A 27,975-nucleotide genomic window follows, 5' to 3' on the forward strand; every position below is an offset into this window, starting at 1 on the left:
ATTATGCATACAATGTATTTAACTCACTTTAACCACCTCAAGCATGCATCACGTTGAAATAAATAAAGGTAGGGATAGTTATTAAAGATTTTTTTTTCACCTTTTGTTAAAAAAAAAAGCAAAATACCAACATAGCACTCAAAGAATAATGCAGCAAATCCTTGGTGAACAGTCATGGCAAACATACTTTCCTTAAAATCGCCCCTTGAATTTTGAACGATTCTCTAGTACTTCATACAAATATACGCTGATATCACTTTATTCTATGTTCTTAATTGTAGAAACATTCGTACAAGTTATAGCTTCATAATGGAAAAAAATTGCTGGAAACCTTGCATTTATGTACGAATACATTAGATATTTGGGAAGTTGCTTTTACAAATGTCAATGTGATTTTTATGAGTTTTGAACTAGACCTTCAAAGAATTATTTTTTCCAGTACGATCTGATGATTATTTTCAACTTTTAAATCATATATCTCTGAAAAATAAAGAACTGGATCAATTGACATCTTTACAACGAGTTTATTCATCTGTTGCTTCAGGATTTTTTTAATATTTAGTTAACCTAATTAACCTTCATCGTGGTTCTGATTTTGGTATTAACTTCTGAAAAATTCATAAGAATTGCTCTATGCGTATTAACCTGATGAGATAATTCAGAAACTTATTAAAATCAAATTATGTACCCCAACTAATTATTCAATAAAAGAAATTGTATATTTAAAAATTTGTAATGGATCGCATCTGTGAAATCCATGTTTGAAGTGTTTCTTTCTACATTTTGATTTAGGTCAAACATATGTACCGTGCTAAGATATCACATTTTACCACAGAAGGTGTTATTCACCCTATTCTTTTCTTGACAATGCATACTCTCCTTTACACCTAAACTGACAAAGTGAAAATCATTCTGTAAATAACATACATTGCCTTAAAAAAATTATGGCTCATCAGTCTAGAGGAGTTTAGAGTAATGGCTGTCTTATAAGCATTTAAATTATGCTGATTCAAATTACAATTAAAAAATTATCTTCTTCTCCAAATAAAAACTTATCTTCTTCTCCACATAAAGAACATGTTTTCTTGATAGTTAAACTTTATAATATTTAATGAATTACATATAACTTTGTCAATTATAAAATAAAAATTCAAATAAACTTCGCCACAAATAGTTAAAATTTAATTTGAATAATATCGTTCTTGCTCAGAAAGAGAAAATGTTTATGAGACTGCTTGATTGAAAAAATGGCTTCAAAAATACCTACAATGTAATTCTGCTGAATCCAGCTTTATAGTAATGGAAGAGAGGCCACAAACCTTACACACTTTAGTCTCTTCAATTCTAAAAATACACCCCCATTTTATATATATAGATATTATTTTACTTTTTACAATCTCCAGATCCTTATTTCAAAGACTATTGCAGTGCCCATTTCCTCATAATAGATATTCTTCATTTTAATGTTCATGGATATATCTCTGGAGGCAGTTATGCTATCTCAAGCCTTCTGAACAAATTTTCCAAGGACTACAAGAGTTCATTTCCTAAGCTGTGTATCATACTCTTTTCCACTTCATACTCTCTTTGACTTTCTCAAATTGCACCAAGCTTTTCATTGAGGAACTTCATGTCTTCCATTGCATGTTAGTGGCTTTCAACATAAACTATTAGTCATTAGTCCCCACAGAATCTGAACAATTTTGAGCATTTTTCCACCACAGCCCATCATTGCTAGTTCTATTCCTTTTGTTTGGAGTTGTGTTATTGTCACTGTCATTGGAGGATGTCCTGCCAAGAGTAAGGGCAGTTTGTACTTCCAATCTTGATTTGCTATCACTGGATTCACAAGCATTATCTTCTGCAAAGAAGTCCTTAGTTGAATTCTCAATGTTGTGTTGAGTCGAGGAACATATCAAAGAGCAATCAAGACCCAACAAGTTTTCAGCATCAGAGTTCCAGTTTAGTTTAGAAGCATCTCCATTGTTTCTAATACTGCCATTAATGGAGGATTGGTGTTCTAGTTTTGAGTCCTTCAACATGCTATCTCCACACATATTCCATGAACAAGAAGAAAAAGGAATCTGACTTTCATGTTGGTGAATAAATCCAGAAGTTTGGTTCCATTTATCACCCAAGTCTCTAACTGATTCGCTTGATATTTGAACCTGAATCAGCCATAGAAAAGACAAGTCATTTGTCACAGATTATATTTTGTGCATTTTAAGATGAACTGCCCACATTAAAAAATACTTACTTATTTCAAGATTCAACAATTGTTGTGTACCTCTAAAGAAGTTAAGTCCACAGTAGAAATCTGGTCTGCATGGTGGTGTTGAAATAAGGATGGCAACGTGGATGATGTCCCTTGGATTTGGGTATATAGATTGGCAACTGAGCTTTTGTGGTGCAAAAGAAGTGGAGATTCTGAGTCCAACTTTTTTGAACATTCATGGCAACTGTTTAAGTTCTCAATGTTATAGAAGTCCAAACTGGAGGCTTTCAGCTTGTCAAAGTGAGGTTTATCCTTTGAAGGATAAACTTCGCCACCCACCATCTTAGATTCCTTCCCTGCTGTGCTACTTTGTTACAAGAACATTTAATCAGTTACAGTGAATATCTGCTATCATCTTTGCATCAGTTCAAAAGTCAATAACAAGTGATCTGTTTAATAATAGAATGTTATGTGGATTGTTAATGTTTTTATGTGTAAGCGTTATGAAAATTTTGGACTTTCTATGTTATCTTAGAATCATCAGAATTTCAAGTACCTAGAAGAAACACAAAGAAATGATTGGAATGGAACTATTTTATAGATGTGAAAACCAGTGATGTAGGCAAATTTTTGATAATGAAATACTTGTTAGGCTTATATTAGATAGATCAGAAATGTAAACCAATACAAGTGACTTCCTTCAAGTTGTTTCATGATATGAGTTAAATAAGTTATTATATTTTTAAATATTTTATAAATCATATTTTATATTCTATTATCATCTGAATAGTTAATTAAAAAATAATTTATATACTAAAATCATAAATATATCAAAATAATATTATATATTGCATAAATTTTCTGATTGTATAAAAGTCTTGAAATATCCATACACTAATAAAGAAAATAATAAAAGAACACTATGTTTTTGTTAACATTTATATATTACTTTAATTAAATTGAAAGATTACTTCAAGCCTTTTATTTATTAATTATTATTATTTATTATAATTAATTATTATTTTATGTGTTAAGTGAATTCGAACTCAAGATCTTCCACATGAGAGACTCACAAGTCTGTTGTGTTGTGGACTCTTGCCTGAAGCCTGAGATTTTTAATATGGTCTTTATATTATTAATTAATAATATCTATAGTTGATGATTTTTTTAAATTTATTTTTAACTTTAAGATTATAAAATATATATAATTCAAAAAGGAAAATATTTATATAAAAATATTAACATTATTTACTCAATTTTAGTTAATATATTATTAAAAAAAGTACTATTTATAAAAAATAATATATAATTTTGGCTAAGTTTTGTTATAAGACATAGTTTATATTAAATAGAATATTTATAAAAATATATATATGTTGAAACAAGAAATCATCATGAGAATGGATAATGGATAGTAACATAATAAGTTTGGCCATTCATAGGGTATATAACTATGTAAATATATAAAGAAATATATATGTATATGTATATGCATATGTATATGGACACACACAAATTAAATTAAATATTTATTAAAAAAACATAACTATAAGACATATTTATATATCTATTAAAATTTTCATAATATTTTCTTCTTATGAGAAGTTGTCACAAATTGTTAACATTATTAAGAATTTCAATAGTTTTATATTTACAATAAATTAATCTTTATATAAGAAATTCAATAGAATAATTATAACTATAATAGATCCCTATAATAAATTGCAATTTTTTCTTGAACACTAGATACCAAGTCAAACACAAAGAAACTATAGGAAATGTGAGGAGATGGTTTAGAAGAGAGTGAGACACATCAGGTGGAGTCAAAGGGTAAATAAATAGATAATGAGACAATATGATAGAGCTACTATGGTTGCTTGGCCATATCATTGAAACAAATTGAACTCAATTCACTCTTATGTACAAATCCAATTTTCATGAGATACTAAAATGGAAAGTTTCTACCTAACTAAAATTAAACATACAAAATTAAACTCCATTGAATACAAATATTAATAAAACCAAAATCCTATCAAAACATAAGCATGAAAATATAAATGAAGTCTACCCTTTTTCACAATTGAAGACAAATTATAATCTAAACCTATTTATCAAACCAAATATAACATTACGAAATATCATTAGTTGGTCTATATAATTATTGGGACTCAGCTATCTTGATGCTAGCTATATATAGAGAAAGTCTATAAATATCGAAGCTTTAATTTACTATAGAAACATATTTCGCATTTAAAAGTTAAAGCCTTCTAAGTGTTCATTTATGAAATATTTATCATTCAAAGAAACAAGTGAATAAAATAAATGACACTCTCAAATATTGAATATCTATAAATAAAACTATAGTTTCTAATTTATAGTTATATTTTTATTTGATTATATAATCTTCCACACTCTTAGATTATATATTCTTTTGAATGATTGAATTATTGTTCTCTTTTTATAAAAATATTGTTCAAATATTGTTCACCACCTCGTGATAATTTAAAATTTATATTTTCTTCTAATATTGTAGGGTTTATTATAAGAAGTTAATTTTAATACTTAAACCAATTTATAATAGTAAGCAAATGTTTAAAAAAATATTTACATATGAATGAAAAGTTTTTTTTTGAATTTATTTTATTATAACATCTCTATTTCTTTTGTGAAACTCAAAGTTTTCAATGCTAATTTCTTTGTAATATTTATTAGGGAAGATTTACGAAGTTCGGGTATTTACATATATTTTAAAATTATCACCAAAAATTATTAAATTTAACTAACACACAGATGTATTATTTATTGCTTTATATATATATAGCAGTGCTGATTCAAACAAGCACTTTCAAATTATTCTAAATTAAAGAATTCACTTAAGAAAAAGAATATAGATTATTTTATATTGGTTGAAATTAGATTATTTAGCATATAAGTCTTACTTATTTGCGTTCTAATTATTTTGAAACTAAATTTATTATAATTATAATTATTATATATACTTATACATTTATATGCATATAGACAGACAAAACTACTTTTTTCCAATGACAAAAAAATTAATAATTTTGTAAATGTAATTTAATCAATTATATATATACATGTTGAACAATATCAATAATATACTGATATTTATAATGTTATTCTAATTTAAAAATACTGAAGAGAATATCGTTTTTTAAAAGATAAATTAGTTATATGTTTTTTTTTTTTCAAAGCAATATACAGACAACAACCTTTTCCATCATAAGCATGAATGCCATTTAAACAGGAAGCTCCTTAGATAATTTAACCCTACAATGATGCTATCTAATAGCTCTTAGATCACTAGAGACTGAAAAAAAAGAGAAACCCCATTCTTACTGAACAGTTAAACTGGGTAAAATTATTCTGAATACTCAGGATAAAAGAATTGTTATATGAACTTACAAGCTCCTAATTATTTGCACTCATTGTAGACTGAAAGAATAACACTTCAGAATTATAAGACACTACAAGCTATAAACATGATCATAGTTTAGGATTGTCACAGGAAGGAGGCAAATGTGTCTATTTGACAATTCGACCTTTCCTCTGAAGGCAATAAATTATTGGCATTTTCAGTTTATTAGTGCGGTTTCGTTCCATTACAGATCCTTCGCAAGAATGTACTATACAAGCTCCTAATGAGTTGTACTCGTTCCAGATTAGAAGAAAAACACTTAAACAATTGTAAGACATTACATGTTGTGAATATGTTTCAGAAGTTGGCAAGCAAATTTTAGTAATATTAAACATGATCTTAGTATGGAAGTGTAGTACGAAATAGACAAGTATAACTGTTTGAAAGTTTAGGAATGTAATAGGGAATAGGCAATTATGGATGTTTGATAGTTCGATCTTTTCTCTAAACAAAGAATAATTAATGTTTTTCTCAGTTTATCAGTGTAGTTTCTTTCATCATCATAGACCCTTTGGAAAATAACAGTCTTAATGGATCATAGCACTTAAAAACTTCAACTATTCTAACAGTCATGAAAGAATTATCAGTATTATGACACCAATATACTAGTATAGTTTATTTCATTACTCTAGTTTGTTTCATCTCTATATATTCTTTGTAAGAATATAATATGAATGGATCATATCACTTGCCCTAAACTGTTCTAATCACCATGAGATAATGATATCAGTATGATCAGCTCCTTTTTAACGCAAGTTGTAGTACTGAGTATGATCTTAGCTTTCGAGTATACGCGAAGTACAAAAGTACGACTATTCGACAGTTTGATGTTTTCTATAAAGGCAGCCAATTATTAATGTTCTTCTCAGTTAATTAGTTAAGTTTCTTTCAGGATATACTATGAATGGATCTCAGTACTTAAATCTAATTCTTTGAGTGTTTAAGTAATAATATCAGTATTATCATCACCTCTTTTTCGTTCTATCGTATATCTTTGGTATTAACAGTCGTTAACAGATTGTCAAAACATAAGATCTCAAACGAGATATGTATACATCTTGATAAACTCATATTGATGATATATTCCCTAATCAATAGAATTTTAAATGGTTCTCGATGAATTCAACCATTTTAGTACATATGTTTTCCTTAAAAACATCAATTACCTCTCTCACTATTGATTATACCAAGTTCCAAAAAATCTGTCCAACTCTATTATCATCTTCTGTGAACAATAACACTAATTTCAATGCCAATTCCACTAATTCTACAAGAAATACACAAGATGCTCAGAAAATTTGAACTGACCTGGAATAATGAAGAGCCAAGCTGAGTCCCCCTGTAGGAACAGTGAGAGGCTGCAATTTCCACAGAGATTCCAAACTGGGCTGCCTCATTTTACACTTGATATAAGTCTCATAAGTTGCACACCCCAACAACCAGAGGCGATCACCATAACAAGCCAACATTCTGCCCACCTCTTTAATAACAATCTCCACAGGAGAATAAGAACAACAGGAGCTCCTACTCCAATTCTGATTCATTTCCAAGGTCCAACGAAGATCTCCCACATAGAGAATAACCCCACGTAGGCAACAACTAGCCACAGTTGTATTCAAAGCCTCAAGCTTTCCCTCAAGCTCATCCCTGCTGCAATAAAGGCAAGAAAAAATCTGAGGCCCAATGACTTGAACATTCCTTATACAATCTGGTATGTCTCCAGATTCAATGCGGGTGAAGAGCTGGCGAAGAATACATTCTGTGTAAAACGGCTCATCTCCTACTATCACGGTAGTTTTCCTCTTCTGAAATGCCAGTGCCTCTACCAGGGTTTCCATGTCTTTAGAAAATGAGGGTTTATATTGTTTCTCCTTGGCTCTATTGTTTTGTCCCTGTATACTCAACAAATCACCACCACCACCACCACAACCAGCCGTGGTGGGGGTCCCCCCACCGCCACTGATTTGTAGAGAGTAGCTGAGATGGGTATTGTTCTCAAGGCTATATTTGAGGTTAGGGCTATAAAACCCTGCCTCTCTCATAACCCGGCTCACGCTGGGATCATCAAGGATGGAGATCACAAGCTGTTCGATCTCTACCTTGACGCCCAACAGCGGCTGGGCTTGCTGCTGCTCTATACAGCCCCGCCGCTGGTTGGCCTGTGCTCGTTTCAGCGCAGCAATGAGGGCATTAGACAGTGATGGCTGCCCAATGCCTGCTGCAGCAGGCAGGCGATTGAGTGCCACATTGAAGCATACTTCTAACGCCCTCCACTGCAATGGATGGGAGCGTAGGCAGGCACGGCGGAGGAGTGATGCTTCTGAACCAAGCAACATCACAGCAACATGCAGCGGTGTTGCTTGGGCATGGCCGCGCCGCCTGGCCAGCCCCACTGCACTCCTCACAGCTGCTGCTGCCTCCACTGTGAGAGTATGCTGCACTGTGCATCCCCCTGCTCTCATTCTCTGTCAAACAAAACAACACAAGATATCTAGAAAATCAGAAAGAAGTGGCCTTACATAAATATAACTAGTTGAATATAACTAGTGCTCAACTGATTGTTCTCATATATCATGCTCTCAGCTGGATGTCAGCTTGAGCTCATTCATCTATGAAATGAGCAATAGTAGTAGTACTTCTTGTAAGCCATTAGCATGGGCATATGAATATGAAGTGCATGAATGATGTTGAGCTTGTTGGTGAAGGAATGCCATATAACTTTTGCTGCATTATTGTGTTCTAAGGTGGCCCTGCCTCTTCGGTACAGTTAAAATCCTTCTCTTCTCTTGTGACTTTCCATCTCATGGCGTACGGGACCAGCAACCTATCACTGTGAAAACCAGGACCCACTCAAAAAAACATTCCAAAAACACATTCAATCTTTAATCCATAAATGTATACCACTTTACTTTTACTTTTTATTTTAAATTTTTTTATATATTTCAAGTACTCCACTTGGGTTTCCTCATTTGTCCATTTAACAGCTCTCCAAACTTAATTGTCTAACCTAAAAATGTAAACAATCTTTGATACTACTTCCTAGCCTAACTAAATTTAAAAAAAAAAAAAACTTTTAATTTATTTATATTATAAATCTATATAATATTTGATTGAAAAATTTATTGATTCTTTAAAAAAAATCTTACATAATTTATAGTACAATAAATTATGAGGATTTAATTTGTTTGAATTCTATTTAAAAGAGAACTCATTTTTAGATATTCTATTAACTTATATATACATTTATTATAATGAAAATTATATTATAATTGTTAATAGTGACATAATATGACCATTATAAATTAAATCTTTGACACCTTTTACTACAATTAAAACATAAATATATTTTCTATTTAAGTTTTATTAATAAATAAACTAATGTATTCCTAATTTTTTTCCAAAGTCTATTTTAAGTATTTGTATGCTTAAATTAGTATTTCTACAGTTGTTTGCATCCACTACCTCATTCAAATTTCCATAATGTTATGAAATAATATTGAAAATATTTTATTTTCCACTATTACATAAATATATTTTTATAAATATATTTTATGTATTATTACTTCTAAATTCATAATATTAATACAAAGTTAATTATTACTTTTTTATTTATTTTTTATATTATAAATCGTGGGATCAAAAAGGTACATCAAAAAGGAGGGAGGCAGAGCCTCAACCAACTAATCGAAAAAATAGCAAAAGAAACAGTCCACCAAGAGGGACTGCTATCCGAAATACAAATACATCAGAGTAATACAAGGAGAAAGGTGAGCCAGAGTCATAGCAAATGGAAAGCTATGTGATAGCATCTTCAAACTTATTTATCCAGGATGTCCAACCGAGGGGTCCCTCCATCCATATGGCTTTTTTCTGATTCAGCAGCTGGTGAAAGACATGGAGATTATCCATAGAGGGGTTCTTGCTGTTCTTGATCTCTTGCATGAGTTTGGCAAGGGCTTCATCAAATACCACCTGATTGTCTATTATACTGGCCAGCTCGTAACCATTCTACATCTCGTAGATAAACATGGTAGCCCGACCATCCCTCAGAAATCTAAATTTCTAAGCAACTTCCTTTTTTCCATATTCAACACGCAACTTACCTTTTACTGTTTACTATTTATGCATAAATTTAGATATTAAGTAAATGTTATTTTATATATTTATATTATATTTTGATATTGTGATAATCAATTCTATTTCTACACTATATTTCTATAAGTAAATATTATAACTATAATCTACATATACTAGCTACTATGTGGCACTTGCCTTGGCAAACCAATCACCAATAACAATTTTTTTTGTAATTGAAATATTTATAAATTTTTTTTGATTTATTTATGAATTTATATATTTTTAATTTTTTTTTTGTGGATTTGATTTTGTCCTTTTCTCGGCTCAATTTTAGGACATAGATTAAGATACTATATTATGTTGATAACAAATATTTAGGAAACTAATATTATTATTATTTTTTAATCATAAACAACCACGGCTTTGATAATATTGATTAATAAAAATTAATGATTTACAATAGAGTACCTCCATTCAAACAGGCACTAGGAGGAAAGAACGGAGAAGAAAACCTCGAGTCTAGCCTGGGACCTTGGTCCTTTATTATTACATCATAAAAGGTCCTTTATTATTACATCATAAAAGGGGCATACCCCAATCAAATTACCACCATTGCTATTATTACAATACAGAAGATCGTAATTCAAATAAGTACATATGATCAAATGATTCTTAATTATAGCTGAGACCTATTGTAGAAAACCATTCCAGCCACTGCACTTTATGTTCTTCCATTACTGAAAGATACACTCATCCCTGCCTAGCTGACTTGACAATTGGAATGGTTAGTGATAATACTGCAATAATCTACCTAAACATAAAGGATACCTTGGAAAGAATAAATTATTATCCTTACCTTTTTGATTTATTACTACATCCTACAATACTTAAAATAACACTTACCAATTCATCAAAATAATTAATTTCCCCTTCTTTATTAACTAAATCCAAAAAGTTATCCATAAAATTGTTAGTATTCAATCCCTACCAGGAAAATAGGGAACTAATATTATTATTAAATATCTTACATATTTTAAAAATAATAGAAAAGTATATATTATATTTTAATACATTTATTATTTTTTATCATCATATCTTTTAAATATGTATACATATAGATATACAATTTTATTACTCTTTCAAAATGAACTTTTATATATCTAACTTTTCTTACATGTGATAACTCTAGAAATAAATAAAAATATAAACAATATCTATATAGTATATCTTAAAAACATGAAACTACTTTACTTTTAACTTCATTAATCTATTTTGCACATATGATAGATGGATTTTTGAAATAAATATATTAATGAGAATGGTATCATTCACTAATTTACTATTTTACTAATATTTGTAAAAAAATATTTTTTTAAATGGAAAAAACTTGTAACTAAAATAACTTTTGGGTTAGTACAAGAAGTTAGGTCTCACTTTTGGTAAAAAAGTGGAAGTGTTTTTCCTATTTTTGAAATATATTGTCAATTGATGCCAAAATTTGAGCCATTTAGAAATTAAATATTAAAAAAATTCAAGAATGAAAATTGTAGTGCTTGGGATCTTCTTTTTGAATATGTAATTTATTTGTCTACCCATATGATAGAATTTTTTTTTTGTATGGATCTTTAAAAACAACTTTTTCAAAATACCTATTTTAGGACCCTACCACGCTTGTGTATGAACACCATAATTTGACACAACTAAATGAGTTTTTGTGAATCCTTTTAAATGAAGTTACCTGACACACCAAAGATTGATGAGAATATTTTTCTAGAACTTTTTAATGAAATTTTATTATTATTAATTATTAATTGACGATTAAGCTAATTTCTAAAACCTCTCATGTACGGATGCCATAATTTAATCAAAATTTAAATTAATTAAAAAAAAAAAATTTAAAAATTGTGTGAGGATTGATGATATGTAAATTAATTTTCAAAATATGAAAAATTTAAAAAGTTATTAAAGTTTTAGTGAATGTCATTATTTAACATTTAAGAGATACTTTTGATTAATAAATAATGAAAAGAAAACCAAAAAACTAATGACACTATAAAATTTACATTTTTGAAATCAAAACAATAAGCCCTATAATGAGTTTTTGTTTTGTCAAAAAATTCAATGGGGACAACCATATAAAAATTATGACAATCCCTGAAATTGTCGATTCAATGCCTTAGTTAGAAATTGGTTCATAAAGGCATAGGCTTGGTGGGACCAAGCCTATGCCATGCCTTTCCCCAAGGAAAAACCCCATGCAAATTCACAGACATTCCAAATTCTTGCCCATGTTACTAGAATTAGGCACCCGATTTGTAATTCAAAAATTGGGTTACTAATTTTGTTTTAGCTATTAACCAAAATGGGCACTTGATTTTTAAACAATTGGTTACCCAATTGTTTAAAAATGGAGTGCCCGATTTATAATTGGGTCATTGGGCCCCAAAAGATGCCCCACAGACCAATTTTTAATGATTACAATGATTAAATGATAGTTTCTATCTGCAAGAACAAATTTCTATCATAGTTATTCTATTTTCTTGTCTTCTTCTATAATTTGAAAGTTGTTGATTCGAATTCAAAACTAGTTTAAACATGAGATCAAAACAACGAAGAAAGAAGAAAATGAAAGTTTTGACAAATGAGGAGATTGCAACAAATAAAGAGAATGAAGCATAATGTCAATGAGAGAGAAGACAAAGAGTTAGAGAATTAAGCAATGTTTCAAAGGAGAAAGACATTGAGGATACCATGATGGATGAAGAGGCTAAAGAAGAGAAATCAATACAAAGATATTCAGGTTCACATTCCAATGAAACATTCAATACAGGTGTGTCTCCAAACCCTCAAATTTTTTCTCATGATGAAATTGGTTATTTTTTAGAAGCAGTTTACAATTTAAATGATTTAGATTTTCTTCACGAGAATAGATTGCCAAATGATCATGCACAACAAAATCCAATGGAAATGTATGCCCTAAAATAAATACCAAGAAAAAATGAAAATGACATTCAAATTCTAAATAACAGTGAAAATGAAATGCCAATTGAAAATAACAATTGTATGATTGTAGACATAGAAACACCAATTACTAAACAAACATGTTAGAATGATACTAAAGTGCTTGAACATAATTTTCATTTTTCTAATGATGTGCTAGATAATCTTGAGGGATTTGGTTTCATGGAGACAAATTAGGACACATGCTAATATATAATATAGACATTTTTTTTATAATAAAAAAATTGGCTTTCAATGTTAGTTGATGTTGCAACTAATTAAAATATCTAAAATGCAAAAAGTAATGAAAAGGTTGGGAATGTATGCAAAACCCAAGAATAAAAATGAATCTTTAGAATAATTTGTATCTATTGTTGCTAGTGTCTTTGATGTTATCGAAAAGATAAGTCACTCTAAAGATAAGAATGTAGCACAACGAGCAATAACAACAAATTTAGTTAACAAATCAACAATTGACAAAAAAATGATTAGTAACATAAGTGAATATCTTAATTTGAATCGTAAGACTTTAGAAACAGCTATAAAGAGAAAGGTTAACTTTGAATGTGATCCAACAAATATTTTGTGGACTTGTAGTGGTAGACTCATGAGATGTGATATGAAACTTACTAGTGAAGTCAAAAGTTTGGTTGAAATTTTTTGGCATGATAATACAAGAGTATCACCTAATTCAAGAGATGTTCTTAAATTGAGAGTTTTCTCAAAAATACATGATCCACATCCTAAACACCTTTTGGACATGACTCAAATTGAATTGTTCAAAAAATTTGTAGATGGTAAGGTGTTAACTATTACCATTAGTCAAAGATCTTTTGAAAAGTGTAAACCATGGTATGTAAGGATTAACAAGGAAAGAATCACAAGTTGTTGTAAAAATCATGTTCAATTTCATTACCATTATAATGTATTTCGATCTATATGTGGTACCATGCATAGCAAAGAAATGTTACAGGAATGTGGTATAAAAATACCACCTCAAACTATAAAGGATTTCATATCAGGTTTGTTTTGTAAGCCACCTAATGATCAATACTTTCTTTTCAATGCATGTCTTTCTGGCACATGTGATATGTGTGGCAATCTTTCTTTGTTAGATGAATGTTTACATGAAAATGCTTTCACTACTTTTGGACAACAATTAGTTGATGTAAAAATATTCAAAACTATTGAATATCCATTGAAGGATGGGAAGATTGGAAGAAGGTGTGATCTAGTTATAGATAAAGTTAGTTGTCATGCATTTATGGATGAGTTTAAGAGTGTGATCATACCAAAATATGTTAAACACTCTCAATATGATAGATGTCTTGATGGAAAATTTTGCATATGTAAGAATACATTTCCAATTGGTATTATACTTTCAGTTATTGACTTTGTAGAGAACTACACACTTGCACCACAAGATGGGGTACAACCACAATATTACAATTTAATACAAGTAACAATTTATGTTCATATAGTTTATAAACATGCACCAAATAGTACAGAGGAGGATCAAAAAATATTGAGAGAGTACCATTTATATATGAGTGATAATAAACTTCATTCATCTAAGTTGGTCTAATATTGTTTCAAGGTCTTTTATGATAATTTAAAAGAGAGACAAATTCAAATGACTCAACATTGGATATGGTCAGATAATTGTATAGGACAACTCAAGAATGCTAGAATGTTCTATTAGTTGAGTAGGACACGTAAGCAAACTAATATCTAACATGTGTGGAGTTTTTTTGAAGATGGACATGGTAAAGGAGAACATGATGGTGTTGGTGCATGCGTGAAGAGAGTCCTTAGTAGAGAGCAATTAAAATTTGAGGAAAAAGCCAAATTCAAAAATGCACATGAGATTGTCAAATGGTGTAACAAATATTTATACACAAGATCAAGTCAGAACTCTACAATCAAAGTTTTTTCTAACTAGTTCAAGAGAAGAATATCCTTTCAAGATATGACTGTGATACAATTAACAGGTCAGCTAAATGGCATTCATTTAGGAGTTCAGATTCTAACAGTTAGACTATATAGACTAGGGAGCTTGCTTGTTTTCGTCAGTTTTGTCTTGTAGGTGAATGGGAAGAATGTGAGAATATAGAATGGGTTGAAGATTGGCAAAAAAAATCATTAGTACCTATTGACACACATTTTCAAGATGATTTAGTAAATGAAGGCCAAAATGTTACTTTTGCATTAGAAGACTATGGTCATATTTCAAACCTCATACAACCTAGTATGAACAATTAAATTAAATTTTTTTGTGATCATGCTTCAATTTATATTATTTATTTATGCACATTTCATTAATATAATTCAAGTACATTTCTTTTTAATATATTATTTATATATGTACACATGTGATTAAAGTGTTTATGTACTTTATCTTATCTTGTAGGACATGTTTATGTTGTTATTGCACCTAATGATAACAATGAAAAGATTGAGTATTGGCTAGCTAGATGTGTGGAACCTAAGAAAAAATTGATATGTCATCAAGTAGATGATGATGGCTTTGAGTATCCAATTGGGTCTATCGTTGTATGTGACACCTGGCTACATACATACCTAACAAGTAGAAATGGTTTACCAGCATTTGAAGACTACCAATATGAAAATAATATTTTACACTATTATCATTTGGTTGTGGCAAAAAATATCAAATTAGAAAGATACAAAGGGAGACCCACCAATAAGGTATTATGGAAAATTTCAATGGATGAGCAAGAGACTGTTGGAAATATTCAAGATATAATAGGTTACTGAGAGGGGAGAGGTGAATCAGTAACAATAAAACTTTTAAGTCAATTCAGAATAACCATATACAACATTCACTCATCTAGCCTGCTGCATAAAAGAACTATTAAACATTTAAACCATATATGCACAGAGATTTGGTGACCCAAAAACCTTCCAAAATAGAAAGTAAAACTGGGGTGAGGATGATACCCACAAAGCTTCATTACTGTAGTATGAAGTTGGCCGATTAAGGCTTACAATGATCACTTCTGGTGATCTTCCCTATTAGGAGCACAAAGGATTGCTAGATCCACCTTGTTAGAGGATTTACAAACATACTTTACAAGTATGCACACTGTTAGGAGATTTGAATAAAGACGGTTAAGTCTACCCTGTTAAAGGATTTACAAGAATGATTCACCTGTTAGGATGAACCAACAGATCAACTTACAACTTGACTGGATTGTTTATTGTAGATCACCTTTTGTGATTGATGAAATCATTTCTGCTCCTTGTAGACCTTGTTGAGCATTCTTTACTGCTGATGAATTCACATATCTTATGTCCCTTTTTTTGTGCAATATTCTATATCTTGTATGTCTTCTTTTTATCTATGTGTTGAATGATATAATACATTACATATATATAGCATTCCAATAATTATCCGTGCAAGGTTGGCCAAACACAAGTAAACAAAATATAATTGAGTCAGCCAAATAGTAAAATAAACTTGGGTTCTTCAGAAAAACTTGATGACCTTCTGATACGTGGCATCCACTACATTACTTGGCATCATCATGCACTCGGTAGAGGTAGGGGCTTAGTTCATACTAGTCATACAACGTTTCCTGGAATTCGGTAACCATTGGTGACTCAGTAGATATAGTGTCACTCAGTAGAAACTAACTTCTTCGTTAACCTCTTGAGCTCAATTATCACTAAGTCCTTCTTCACTCGATCATCACTAAGTGCTTCCTCACTCAGTTAATACTGAGTGCATCTTCACTCGGTTAACACTAAGTGCTTCTTCACTCGGTTAACACTAAGTGCTTCTTCACTCGGTTAACACTAAGTTCTTCTTCACTCAGTTAACACTAAGTGCATCTTCACTCGGTTAACACTAAGTGCTTCTTCACTCAGTTAGAACTGTGTCTTCGATGCTCAGTTTGGACTGTATCATCGATGCTCGGTTTGAACTGTGTCTTCAGTGCTCGGTTTGAACTAAGTTTCCATCACTTGGTCTGAACTGTATTACTCAGTGCTCGGTTAGAACTGTGAGATGAGTGTTGTCACTAATGGAAAATAACTTTATGCCAACAATCTCCCCCTTTGGCATTAGTGACAAAAACAATTATGATTCAAAGTTTATGTGTAAAAATTGACATACAGTTCTGAATTTTCAAAATTGATTTTTGCAAGTCTTATTACACATATCTTTCTTACATGTATCTCCCCCATACAATATGCATAGTATTTACAAGTTATTACACATATCTCTTGAACAATTATCTCTTGGAGTGTGCTATCTCCCCCTTTCTGACAATAATGCCAAATTAAACAATATATATTTACACAGAGATTCCAAAATGAGAGATAAACTCAGAATGTACCTTGAGAATAAGAGCCAATGTCTTATCCCAATTTTCTTGCAAAATTTTTCTGGTGGAGAGTGCTATTTGAACTTCTGTAGAGAGTTCAATCATATGATCTGCAATTGAGAAATTTTTGTCATGAATCAATGTTTTGGAATGGGCAATATGCTTCTGCATTGTGTCCATGACAGGAAGGATCATATTTTGGATGTCAATCAGAGTACACCTGATCCTTGCTTCCTCTCTCAACAATTTTGCCTATTTCTCTGACAAAAATCTTATTCTGAGATGATGGGATGAACTTGAACTATGGTCAAGCTGCAACAATTGGGCACTGACCTTCATATCCTCATCAATTTTATTCAACTTTTCTTTGATTTCCTTTGTATACTTGGTAACATCACAAAGTTTTTCAAAAAGTGAAGTTACATTATTAAAAGAATGTTCAAAATTACTCAAAATTGTAGACAATTCTACTTTTTTTAATGCAATATGCTGAGCAATGTGCTCAAGCGCCTTATTGTCAAATTTCTTCTCTGCCTTTTCAATCAATTTTTCTTGGCCGAAGGTATCCTCATTGAATTTATATACAACCTCTTCTAACTAAATCAAAATGTGTTGAGTAGAATCTACTTCAACACCTATAGCCTCTATTAGAATATTCTTAGCACTTTCAATAATACAATATTCCTGGTCTCTCTCATGCCTCAGTTGTTTTTGCCTTACCTTCTGCTCTAATAGCTGACTAATCATTCTCATTTCATTGACTAATGCAGTATCCAGATCCATCTTAGGAATGAAAATGTTCTTATCCAAGTCTATTTCATCATCCACTACCTTGCTAGAAAACATGTATCTCTTTGCTTTTCCTGCAGTGACTTCACCTTTTTCCTTTGAAACTGAAACAATATTTGATGAGGCTGCACTAGTTGACAAAACTAGAATAGGACTAACTAGAGGAAGACTGAGAGAAGTGCTAATAGTATCAAAAATTGATGTTCCTCCCAAGATTGATGTACAGGTTGGAATGGGAGAACTAACAGATGCAAAAATTGGAGCAGATGAAATTGTCAAAATTGAAGTACCAATGGATACATTTACTGTACACTCTGCAATAGAAGTTGATATGCTTGATGAAATTACTGTTGTAGCTGATGATGACTCAATCAATGAAGATGGCTGTAGCTCGGTTAATGAAGTGGTCAACACTTGCATAGATGGTACCCAGAGCTGAGAGGAGATAGGTGAAGATTGAGAAATTGATGAAGCTGTTGTGCACACAATCTCACCAGTAGAAGCTATCTCCACAGTTGATGTAGCTGCTTTAGGTGGAGAGTGAGGAAGATATGCAATGACTTTGGCTACAATTTTTACAAGATCATCTTCCTCCTTAGCTTGTTCAGCTTCTTCTTCCTCTATTTCATCTTCCTTGTCTTCTTCCTCAACATTTATCATCATTGAATGTAGACCCCCTAGAATATCTTCAATATCATCGTCATCACTATTGTCATTGTCCTTGATTTCAACAATATCCTCACTAGATTTATGTAGATGATAGATATGTTTCCACATGTTTGTTGCATCATTTACAACATGCTCAATGTCTTTGATTAGTATCAAACAAGTGTGGAATCTAATCATCATATTACCTTCATGATCTTTCAGTGATTTCTTCACTTCTGCATCAGTGAGACTCGGCCGAAGATTTTTTAGGTTTTTCTCAAAGATATCCTTGATAGTCTTGATTGCAATTTCCCATCTTGGTTGCAACCACTCCAATAGCTCTTTAGGGATCTAAGAGGCAATCTCATCCAGAGAGTATTTCCATCTTCCCATTTTACTCAATACTAGTTCCTCAATCTGCATTTTCTCCTATTCTATTCTTGTTTCAAACTTCAATGCTTTGAAGTTTGTGAAGCTATCAACTTCTTCTAATTGCTTCAACCTTGCCTCAAGTGTGAGTGGAGGCTTGACAAGTACATGTTCATTCTTCCCCTGTCTTGTTCTCCTGGAGAAGATTGTAGTAGCTTGCTTTTTAGGTTTGGTGATAATCACCTTACCTTTCTTCCGTTGAGGCTCCTTTGCTTTTTCTGACTCAGTTTCCTCTTCTTCTTCATCATCTTCTCCTTTCCCTTCAGTAATCATCAGAGGACCAACTTCTATTTTTAGCTTTGCAATCCTCCTCTTTCCTTTGCTAATGACCTGAGGGATTTTGATTTGAAGCTCAATTATGGCCTTAGCTTCATCATAAGTTCCAAAGACTGGTTGCTTTGGGTCTATTGGTTCATTCACTAGTGCTTCTATGATATCTCTGGTTTCATCAATATTAACCTCATAAGGAAGAGGTTTCTCCCATGCAACTCGGGGCTTGACTGCTTGTATGTATACTTTGTCACAATCTACCATAAAGCATACATCTTCTTTGTATTCCTCAACCAGTTTAGGTGGAATCCGGAACCTATTGTTCATTCTTTCTTTAAAATCTTCAAAGTAATTATCCAAAACACTGTCAAAATTTTCACCTAACTCTGCAATGAACTCATTTATTTGATAAAGAACAGGAATATCTTTTCTCCATACTACTGATCCTTTTGATGGAAAAGACTTTTGAACATAGAAAAATAAACAAATCAAAAGTGAACCGAATTTGCAGGAATTGTTCTTTGAAGTCCTTATGCTTTCCATATTTTTATTAAATTGAGACAAAAGCAATTCAGACAAATCAAACTCAACATTCTTCTTTACTACCTTATATGCTAAATCTACTGCTTCACAAGGTACACTGTTTGGATGGCTCGAACTATAAATTTTATGAGAAATGACATGAATATACCAAATCTTAATTCAGCGTCAGCTACTATACTGAGCTTAAGTCCTCTACCATCCCATTCTGCTTGGGTTAGCCTTTGCAATTCTTCCCGACCTAGGGTTTTGGTAGACTTAGCTTTGCTCAACATGGAAAGGCTAGTAATCTTGTTAATAATTTTCTTTGTGATAAGCATTGGTTTATCTAACCACAATTTCCCTTTGTGAACCCGACTGAGTACATACCTAACCCATTTAACTTGAAAATTCCTTGGCAAATGTCAAATGTGGGTTAACCCTTTTGTTTCAAGATGCTTATGCTCAGGTTTCAAATTTTCATCCACGCTTATTTCTCCTAGGGCATTATCAATTTCTAGGTTTCCAAGTTCTTGAATGGAACATTTGAAATGCGAGCGGATGTCATTTAAAAGGAGTACCTTTGGAGGAATTTGAGACTGAGCACCGTTAGGATCAAGTGATTCTGCAATTGTTGGTGCCAATTTGAAGTTCGGTGCCTTCCATTCCACACCTTTAACCAGCATTTCTGAGCCTCTCTTTGCCTTGGAGCTGCTACTTCTAGATTCCATTGCTGCTTGGTAAGTGAAGAGAAATTTTGAATAGATTCTTCACCCTTTAAAATTTGCTCAAAATTGCTTTAAGCTTGCTCTGGAATTGCAGACGATAACTTAGCTCAAAGTTCGTAGTGAAGAATGAGATCAAAATTTGCCCTTTTTGACAAAAAATTCATCATAAATGCTTGGTACAATGGTAGATGAAATGGCAGGTTGTCATCCACTTGCTCGGTAGATACTATTAACTCGATGATCAAAAGAAAACATTGATGTACCAACCTAACTCTATAAGGTCACGAACCGACCTTGCTCGGTTGATATAACTCGATAAATGAAACTTTATTGCACCCAACCGAACTTGGTTAAGTCTAGGATCAAAGTGTATCTCAATACTGTTCTAATCATCTTTCTTCTTGTGGAACTATTTAGGATAATTCTTGGAGGATGCAGTTCCATACTTTCTTTTATGAATATTAATCGGAGATGGTGGAGTCACTCATTTCTTGAGTGATATTGTCATTGCTTGACTTATCTTGTTCGGTAGATTTTGGAATCCACTGTTGCTTCATTTGCTTCTGAATGTTGTCTGCTTTGATTTTCTTCTCATCTTCAATTCTTTCTATATTCATGTAATTTCTAGCTATATGACCAAGTTCTATACATGTATAGCACCTTACAGTAGTTTCCTTCTTCCTTAGGTGATGTCTTGGACAATTTATGCCAGTATGTCCATATTCTCCACAATAGTGACATCTGCACCAGGTGTTGTAGTCCCATCCAAATATGGCTTTGACAAGTTGTTCAACTGGATTGAATGATTTGGATCTGCATTGGAATGCCTTGTGACCATGTTTTTTGCATTTATGACAGTTGCCTTCAAATTTTGGTTTTTCTTTGCACTCATTTGCTTTGTGACCATGCTGATTGCAATTGAAGCATTTACCATTGAATTTTTCTTTTCCATTGCTCCAGTATTTTTTTGATGTATGACCTAACTTGCCACAGTGATTACAAGTGGGTTTTTAATTCCTTTTTTCACCTTGTTTGGAGGATTCACCTTCTTCCTTGTATCCAAGACCAGATTTACCTTTATGTCTATAAATATTTTCCTCATTTTGTTGATTTAATTGATTCATATCTGCTTGGGATTTCATCATTCTTTCATTGACTTGCCTTTCAAAGATTAGATCATTTTCCAAGCTTTCATTGATTTGTCTCTCAGTTCTTAAATCATTCTATAGACTTTCATTTTGTACTTTGAGAATCCTGATTTCTTCATTTGCATTAGAGAGTTGGTCTATAAGGTCTTCATGCTGATGGGATTGATTATGAATTTTATGGCTTTTATCTTCCAATTCTTCTTGTGCTTTGTTTCTTTGTTCCAAAACTTCACATAGCCTAATTGACTGTATTTATTGCTCTCTTTTAAGCTTTCTTACCTCTTCTTGCAGAGATCCATTCTTTTCTAGAAGTTCTTTGATTGCCTTGTCAACTTCTTCTGAACTACAAATCTTCAATCTTTTCTTCAACATAGTGATGATCATTCATTTCTCTTGCAAGTTCCTTTCTTCTTTTTAGGTATTGAGAAAGATGCTCCTTTGCTTCTTTGAGTTGAACCATGGCCATTTCTAGATCTAACTTTTCATTTTCAATAACTTTCTCCAGTCTGAATATCTCCATAACTTAGATCTTTGCTCAAGCTGTCAAACTTTGTCTTGAGAACCAAAAAGCTCTGATACCAATTGTTGGAAATATTCAAGATATAATAGGTTACTGAGAGGGGAGGGGTGAATTAGTAACAATAAAACTTTTAAGTCAATTTAGAATAACCATATACAACATTCACTCATCTAGCCTACTACATAAAAGAACTATTAAACATTTAAACCATATATGCATAGAGATTTGGTGACCTAGAAACCTTCCAAAATAGAAAGTAAAATTGGGGTGGGGATGATACCCACAAAGCTTCGTTACTACAGTATGAAGCTGGCCGATTAAGGCTTACAATGATCACTTCTAGTGATCTACCCTGTTAGGAGCACAGAGGATTGCTAGATCTACCTTGTTAGAGGATTTACAAATATACTTTACAAGTATGCACTCTGTTAGGAGATTTGAATAAAGACGGTTAAGTCTACCCTGTTAAAGGATTTACAAGAATGATTCACCTGTTAGGATGAACCAATAGATCAACTTACAACTTGATTGGATTCTTTATTGTAGATCACCTTCTATGATTGATGAAATCATTTCTAGTCCTTGTAGACCTTGCTGAGTATTCTTTACTACTAATGAATTCACATATCATATCTTATGTCCATTTTTTTGTGCAATATTCTATATCTTGTATGTCTTCTTTTTATCTATGTGTTGAATGATATAATACATTACATATATATACCATTCCAATATTTATCTGTGCAAGGTCGGCCAAACACAAGTAAACAAAATATAACTGAGTCAGCCAAATAGTAAAATAAACTTGGGTTCTTCAGAGAGACTTGATGACCTTCTAATACGTGGCATCCACTACGTTACTCAGCATCATCATGCATTCGGTAGAGGTATGGGCTCGGTTCATACTAGTCATACAATGTTGCCTAGAACTCGGTAACCATTGGTGACTCGATAGATATAGTGTCACTCGGTAGAAACTAACTTCTTCGTTAACCTCTTGAGCTCAGTTATCACTGAGTCCTTCTTCACATGGTCATCACTAAGTTCTTCCTCACTCAGTTAATATTGAGTGCATCTTCACTCAGTTAATACTAAGTGCTTCTTCACTCGGTTAACACTAAGTGCTTCTTCACTCGGTTTACACTAAGTGCTTCTTCACTCGGTTAACACTAAGTGCATCTTCACTTGGTTAACACTAAGTGCTTCTTCACTCGGTTAGAACTATGTCTTCGATGCTCAGTTTGGATTGTATCATTGACACTCAGTTTGAACTATATCTTTAGTGCTCGGTTTGAACTATGTCTTCAGTGCTCGATTTGAATTGAGTTGCCATCACTCGGTCTGAACTGTATTACTTGGTGCTCAGTTAGAACTTTGAGATGAGTGTTGTCACTAATGGCAAATAACTTTATGCCAACAGAGACAATCATAGACGTGTTGCAAAAGAGAGATGATGCAGATGGTTTAGTAGGATTACTACATTTAAATCAAACACATGTAAGTCTTTTATTTATTGTGCTATTTTTATATATGTACTTATATAATTACATCTATGTATTCATTGCCAATAGAAAATTAAAGAGCTTATATATACCTCTTATTTAGGTCTCAATTATAATTTATGCAAATTTAAATCAACTTCTTGTGCAATTACATGTTAAGGTGGATCAAACATCAACATATTGTACAATTACACATTGTGAGTACATACAAATTACACATATTTACATAGTTATGATAGCTCATATTAATTTATGCTTTTATTAACATGTATTTTTTTTTTACAATTTTATTTTGCAAGACCGCATTTGAAGAAATGTATTGACCCAATTTTATATTTTGAGTTCACTTATTTTATGTCATTGACATTGTCTTACATATATTGTGAAACATGTTGTAAACATTTAACAACAACTATTTACTTCTATTTTAAACTTAAAGGTGTGCATCTACTATTATAAATTAACTGTCAATTCAAGTAATGAACTATTTTTTTCCATTATTTTTACATTCAAACATGTTTAAATTAATATTTCTATATAAATAATTAAAATTATTATTATTATTTTAATAAAAAGTGACATAGCACTTATATAATATATTTATTAATAAACTAGTTCAAGGGCTCATCAGAGAAAGAACTAGCAAGAAAACTCTGAGTCATTGCCGAAGTACAAAAGTGCTAAAAGATGATATGTCATACCAGGCATACCTACAAAAAAATACAATTTCTCTACACTAAGCAAGAGTTCCCAAAATATGATATATATCAATACTCAACAATGATTAGGGTCCAATTATGCCAATGAACCTCTCCTTCTGAAAGATTTAACTAAAATCAAGAAAGCATTGAACCTCCTGTCTAATTGGAGCATTTTTTAATCAAAAAATACCATCCAAATCAACTTTTGGGAGATGAACCATGAAGGCCAACTCTGTACTTTCCATTTTCAGCAAAAAGATGAATCCTCATACACAAAGAATATGCAAACTAATAGCCATGAGTCGATCAATTATAGTACTAGTTTCTATTAAGCATCATTCATCTTCTTTGTGTCCCAAATATGACACTCTTCTAAGCATGGGAATTTCAAAAAAATAACCTCTGAATGGCAAGATTCAAATATGGAGCCTTCACAACCAAGATTAGCTAGAAAATCAACTAGCTTATTGCCCTCCCTCAGAGTATGAGAGAAACAAGTAGCTTGAAAAGAATCAATTAAATCCCAGCATTGTTGAAGGATATAGGCTAGTTTTCAGGTATGAGAAGACTGCGAGAGACAAGAGTTCATAATTACCTAAGAATCACCTTCAATATGGATGGTGGAAACATTACATCTCTTTGCCAAAATTAGACCTGCCAATAGGGCTTGAGCTTTTGAAAGGTTACTAGTACCAACTGGTAAAACATTTGCTTTGATTTCAACTACTTCACCTTGCCAATTTCTAATACAAGCACCCAATCCTGACTTACCATATACTTACAAAATGTGTCATAACATGAATAAAATATGTCAAAATAAAGAAAATGGTACATACTTACAACATGATAACATAATAATCTATACTACATACACTAGCATGATAAAAATTTGTAAAAAAATAGTACATGGTCTAACAAGTCATAACATGATCTATGAAGCCAAAAAATACATATAATACAGTTAACTATCCCAATACAAAGCGTATCAAAATAAACAATATGTACATCATAAGAACACAACCTAAAGGTGCCAAAAAGACCTAATCTATCTAATCTGTAGTCCTCTTTATTCCACATGAAGAGGACTTAGATGGCTCATCCTGTGTAACATGAGCTATCTCATCATGTGAGACACCTTGTGAGGTAGATGGATCATCATGTGTAACATGAGTTGTCTCATCATGTACACGCTTAATTGAAATGGGTTTCAAAATCTAGCTTGCAAATAATTTAAATATTCACTACATAATAAAAATAATACCACATTAGATGGGTTTCAAAATCTAGCTTGCAAATAATTTAAATATTCACTACATAATAAAAATAATACCACATTAGATGGGTTTCCCTCTGTAATGGGAGGAGGTGCACTGTGAAAGCTACCAAATGCAATAGTGATGAGGTCCTGCAATTTACAATATATACATTTTAAAAATTTGATAAAGAGCATAATGAACTATGTATACAACATAAATCACAATACTGACCTCAAAGGATGATGTAGGTACCTCCATCTGGCTTAGTCCTATACTCTTAGCAACACTCGTGGCGACATAGTCCTAAAATTATGGATACATAAATGTTGAGTCAAAATTATATATACATGAATTACAAAGTACATAAACTAAAAAGTACATAATTTACACTACCCTTTTTATAAACTATAAAAACATGTATATATATCATACTTGAGTAGTAGCCAATGTCACAGATGTGTCTAAAGATATGCTACCATGATGATCATTGGCATGTCTCACATGGTCAGAAGATGGAGTCAAAAATAAACTATATCGAGGCCTATATGGATAAGTATGATCCATCTCCTATTCATAAAACCAAAACACATAAAATTATACACGAATCAAAGTTGAAGATTATAAATTAATAATAATGTACATACATAAAAATAGTACAAATTATTTTTTATGAGCCAAAAGTTCATACCATAGGTATTTGAGGCTATGCCTTAGTGGTCAATGGATCAAGATCTACACTAACATCAAACTGTGTAGCAGTCAAAAATCCCTACAAAATTATATAAAAATAAAATATGAGCACATGTTATTAAATTTGAGTTTGAATGTACATTATTTACAGTGTAATTCAAAGTGCATACCGTATGAGGGATGCCAAAATCTATAGGCCTCAAAATATGACTATACTGCCTCCTAGGAGGAACAATATCATCCATCCTTTGTTGTTTCAAAATCAACATGTACATTAATATGGTTAATACAATTACCCATGTATGTAGAAAGTAAATAAATATGCACTTTATTTAAATTTTAATTAAAAATTTTCCTTGTGCTCTTGACTGTCTCTAAGTTCTCCTTGCAGAAGGTCAACAAATGATGACACATCAATATCATCACTACCATCACCATGGGCAGTTTATACATCATCATCAAAATCAACACCCTTAGCATAATGGTCATCATGTGCCACATCAACATCACTCTAGGGACCTGTACATATATCTCCACAACTAGTACAAATGTGTCCAAGTGAACAAATATCTCTCACCTATGTCCACTGCTCTAATAAATTGCCCAAAAGGGAACTCAATGAGGTAAGAGTAGATGAAACTACTCGATGATGGTGTGGCACTGAGACAACTAGTGTAGGAAGGGGTAAAAGAGGTTGAGGCCATATGTGATTCCTTGTATTATCGCTCAACTTTTCCCCAGGCCTATCCTAAGGCATCCCTCCACCAACCCCCTGAAATGATCTAATATTAAGATAATTGGGCTTCAAACCCAATCCAAATTCAGCCCATAGCTTCCTAAGGAAGTACATGGGCACGTCTTGATTTGCATGTGGTGGATGGTCAAATACCATCCACCACTACTCCCAAAAGTGTGCTGATATATGTAGATGTATGCACCATCTAATAGAAATGCGAGGCTTCCTCTCGCTAATCTCAAGACCCATCTTAGGGTTTACAAAATATCTTGTAAAATGTCATTTATTTATTTTGAGCTTATGCACCTCTATATAGGATAGGCCATTAGAATAAAAGGCATGCATGTTTGTCTTTATAATATAAAGCTTTCAATAACACAATCCAAATGCTCTATAGAGTGAACAATGTCTTGCATACTATCTACAAGGTGAAGTAGGTGAGGGTGGGTGACCCTCACGCTTAATGGTCTCAATATCGTACATGAGGTCTCGAAGGTTGCACCTCATGGTCTCCCTCAGATCCTTTGTGGTAGGTGCTGGAGGAGGAGTATGTGGTCATGGAGCTGGGGGTGGAGGTGGAGGTGGAGATGGAGGGGGCGGAGGAAGGGGTTGGGGAGGGGGAGTGGGTGGGGGTGGGTCCATCAAATATAACTTGCATATATGTTTAAATAGCATAACAAATCACACAATTACTATTTAATAAAACAAATCTAAAATATCAATTATATAAATGCACAGATCTTTAAAACCATATCAATTAAATAAATAAAGTTAAACACTTAAGTAAACTTTAATGTTAAGGCTAATTGAATATTATACCAAATTTAAGCCTAATCATACAATAATACTCCAAAAAACTATATTAATAAATCAACTTAAATGTGAATTCTAATGTAAGACCAATCACATAGATAATAATAAAATGTAAAGATATTTGCATTTTCCATATATACCAAAAG

At 32.0% G+C, this 27,975-nt stretch overlaps 1 protein-coding gene across 2 annotated transcripts; it reads right to left on the minus strand.

Annotated features, from left to right (window-relative positions):
• Positions 1–1,209: 1,209 nt before the first annotated feature.
• Positions 1,210–8,380, minus strand: LOC149528327 (protein SMAX1-LIKE 3-like). Of its 2 annotated transcripts, none has more exons than XM_089810635.1 (3): positions 6,963–8,380; positions 2,288–2,579; positions 1,210–2,168 (listed from the first exon to the last, which is right to left on the minus strand). In XM_089810635.1, exons 1-3 carry the CDS (start codon positions 8,114–8,116, stop codon positions 1,671–1,673), a joined length of 1,944 nt encoding a protein of 647 aa, XP_089666761.1. In that variant the 5' UTR covers positions 8,117–8,380; the 3' UTR covers positions 1,210–1,670. The 2 variants fall into 2 exon arrangements, with proteins under 2 accessions (XP_089666761.1, XP_089666760.1); XM_089810634.1 differs by having other exon boundaries at positions 2,288–2,582; positions 6,963–8,374.
• Positions 8,381–27,975: the final 19,595 nt, after the last annotated feature.

Source organism: Cupressus sempervirens, chromosome 11, assembly GCF_028749045.1.
Source record: "Cupressus sempervirens isolate cs-2001-9-10 chromosome 11, ASM2874904v1, whole genome shotgun sequence".
Classification (NCBI taxonomy): domain Eukaryota; kingdom Viridiplantae; phylum Streptophyta; class Pinopsida; order Cupressales; family Cupressaceae; genus Cupressus; species Cupressus sempervirens.

Excerpts from the sequence above, each read along its gene's own strand:
- LOC149528327 (XM_089810634.1), bottom strand. The coding sequence starts at position 8,116 with ATGAGAGCAGGGGGATGCACAGTGCAGCATACTCTCACAGTGGAGGCA. Across the intron at positions 2,583-6,962 it reads TTGGCTCTTCATTATTCCAG|TAGCACAGCAGGGAAGGAAT; the intron begins GTCAGTTCAAAT and ends CTTGTAACAAAG. Across the intron at positions 2,169-2,287 it reads TGGACTTAACTTCTTTAGAG|GTTCAAATATCAAGCGAATC; the intron begins GTACACAACAAT and ends TGGCTGATTCAG.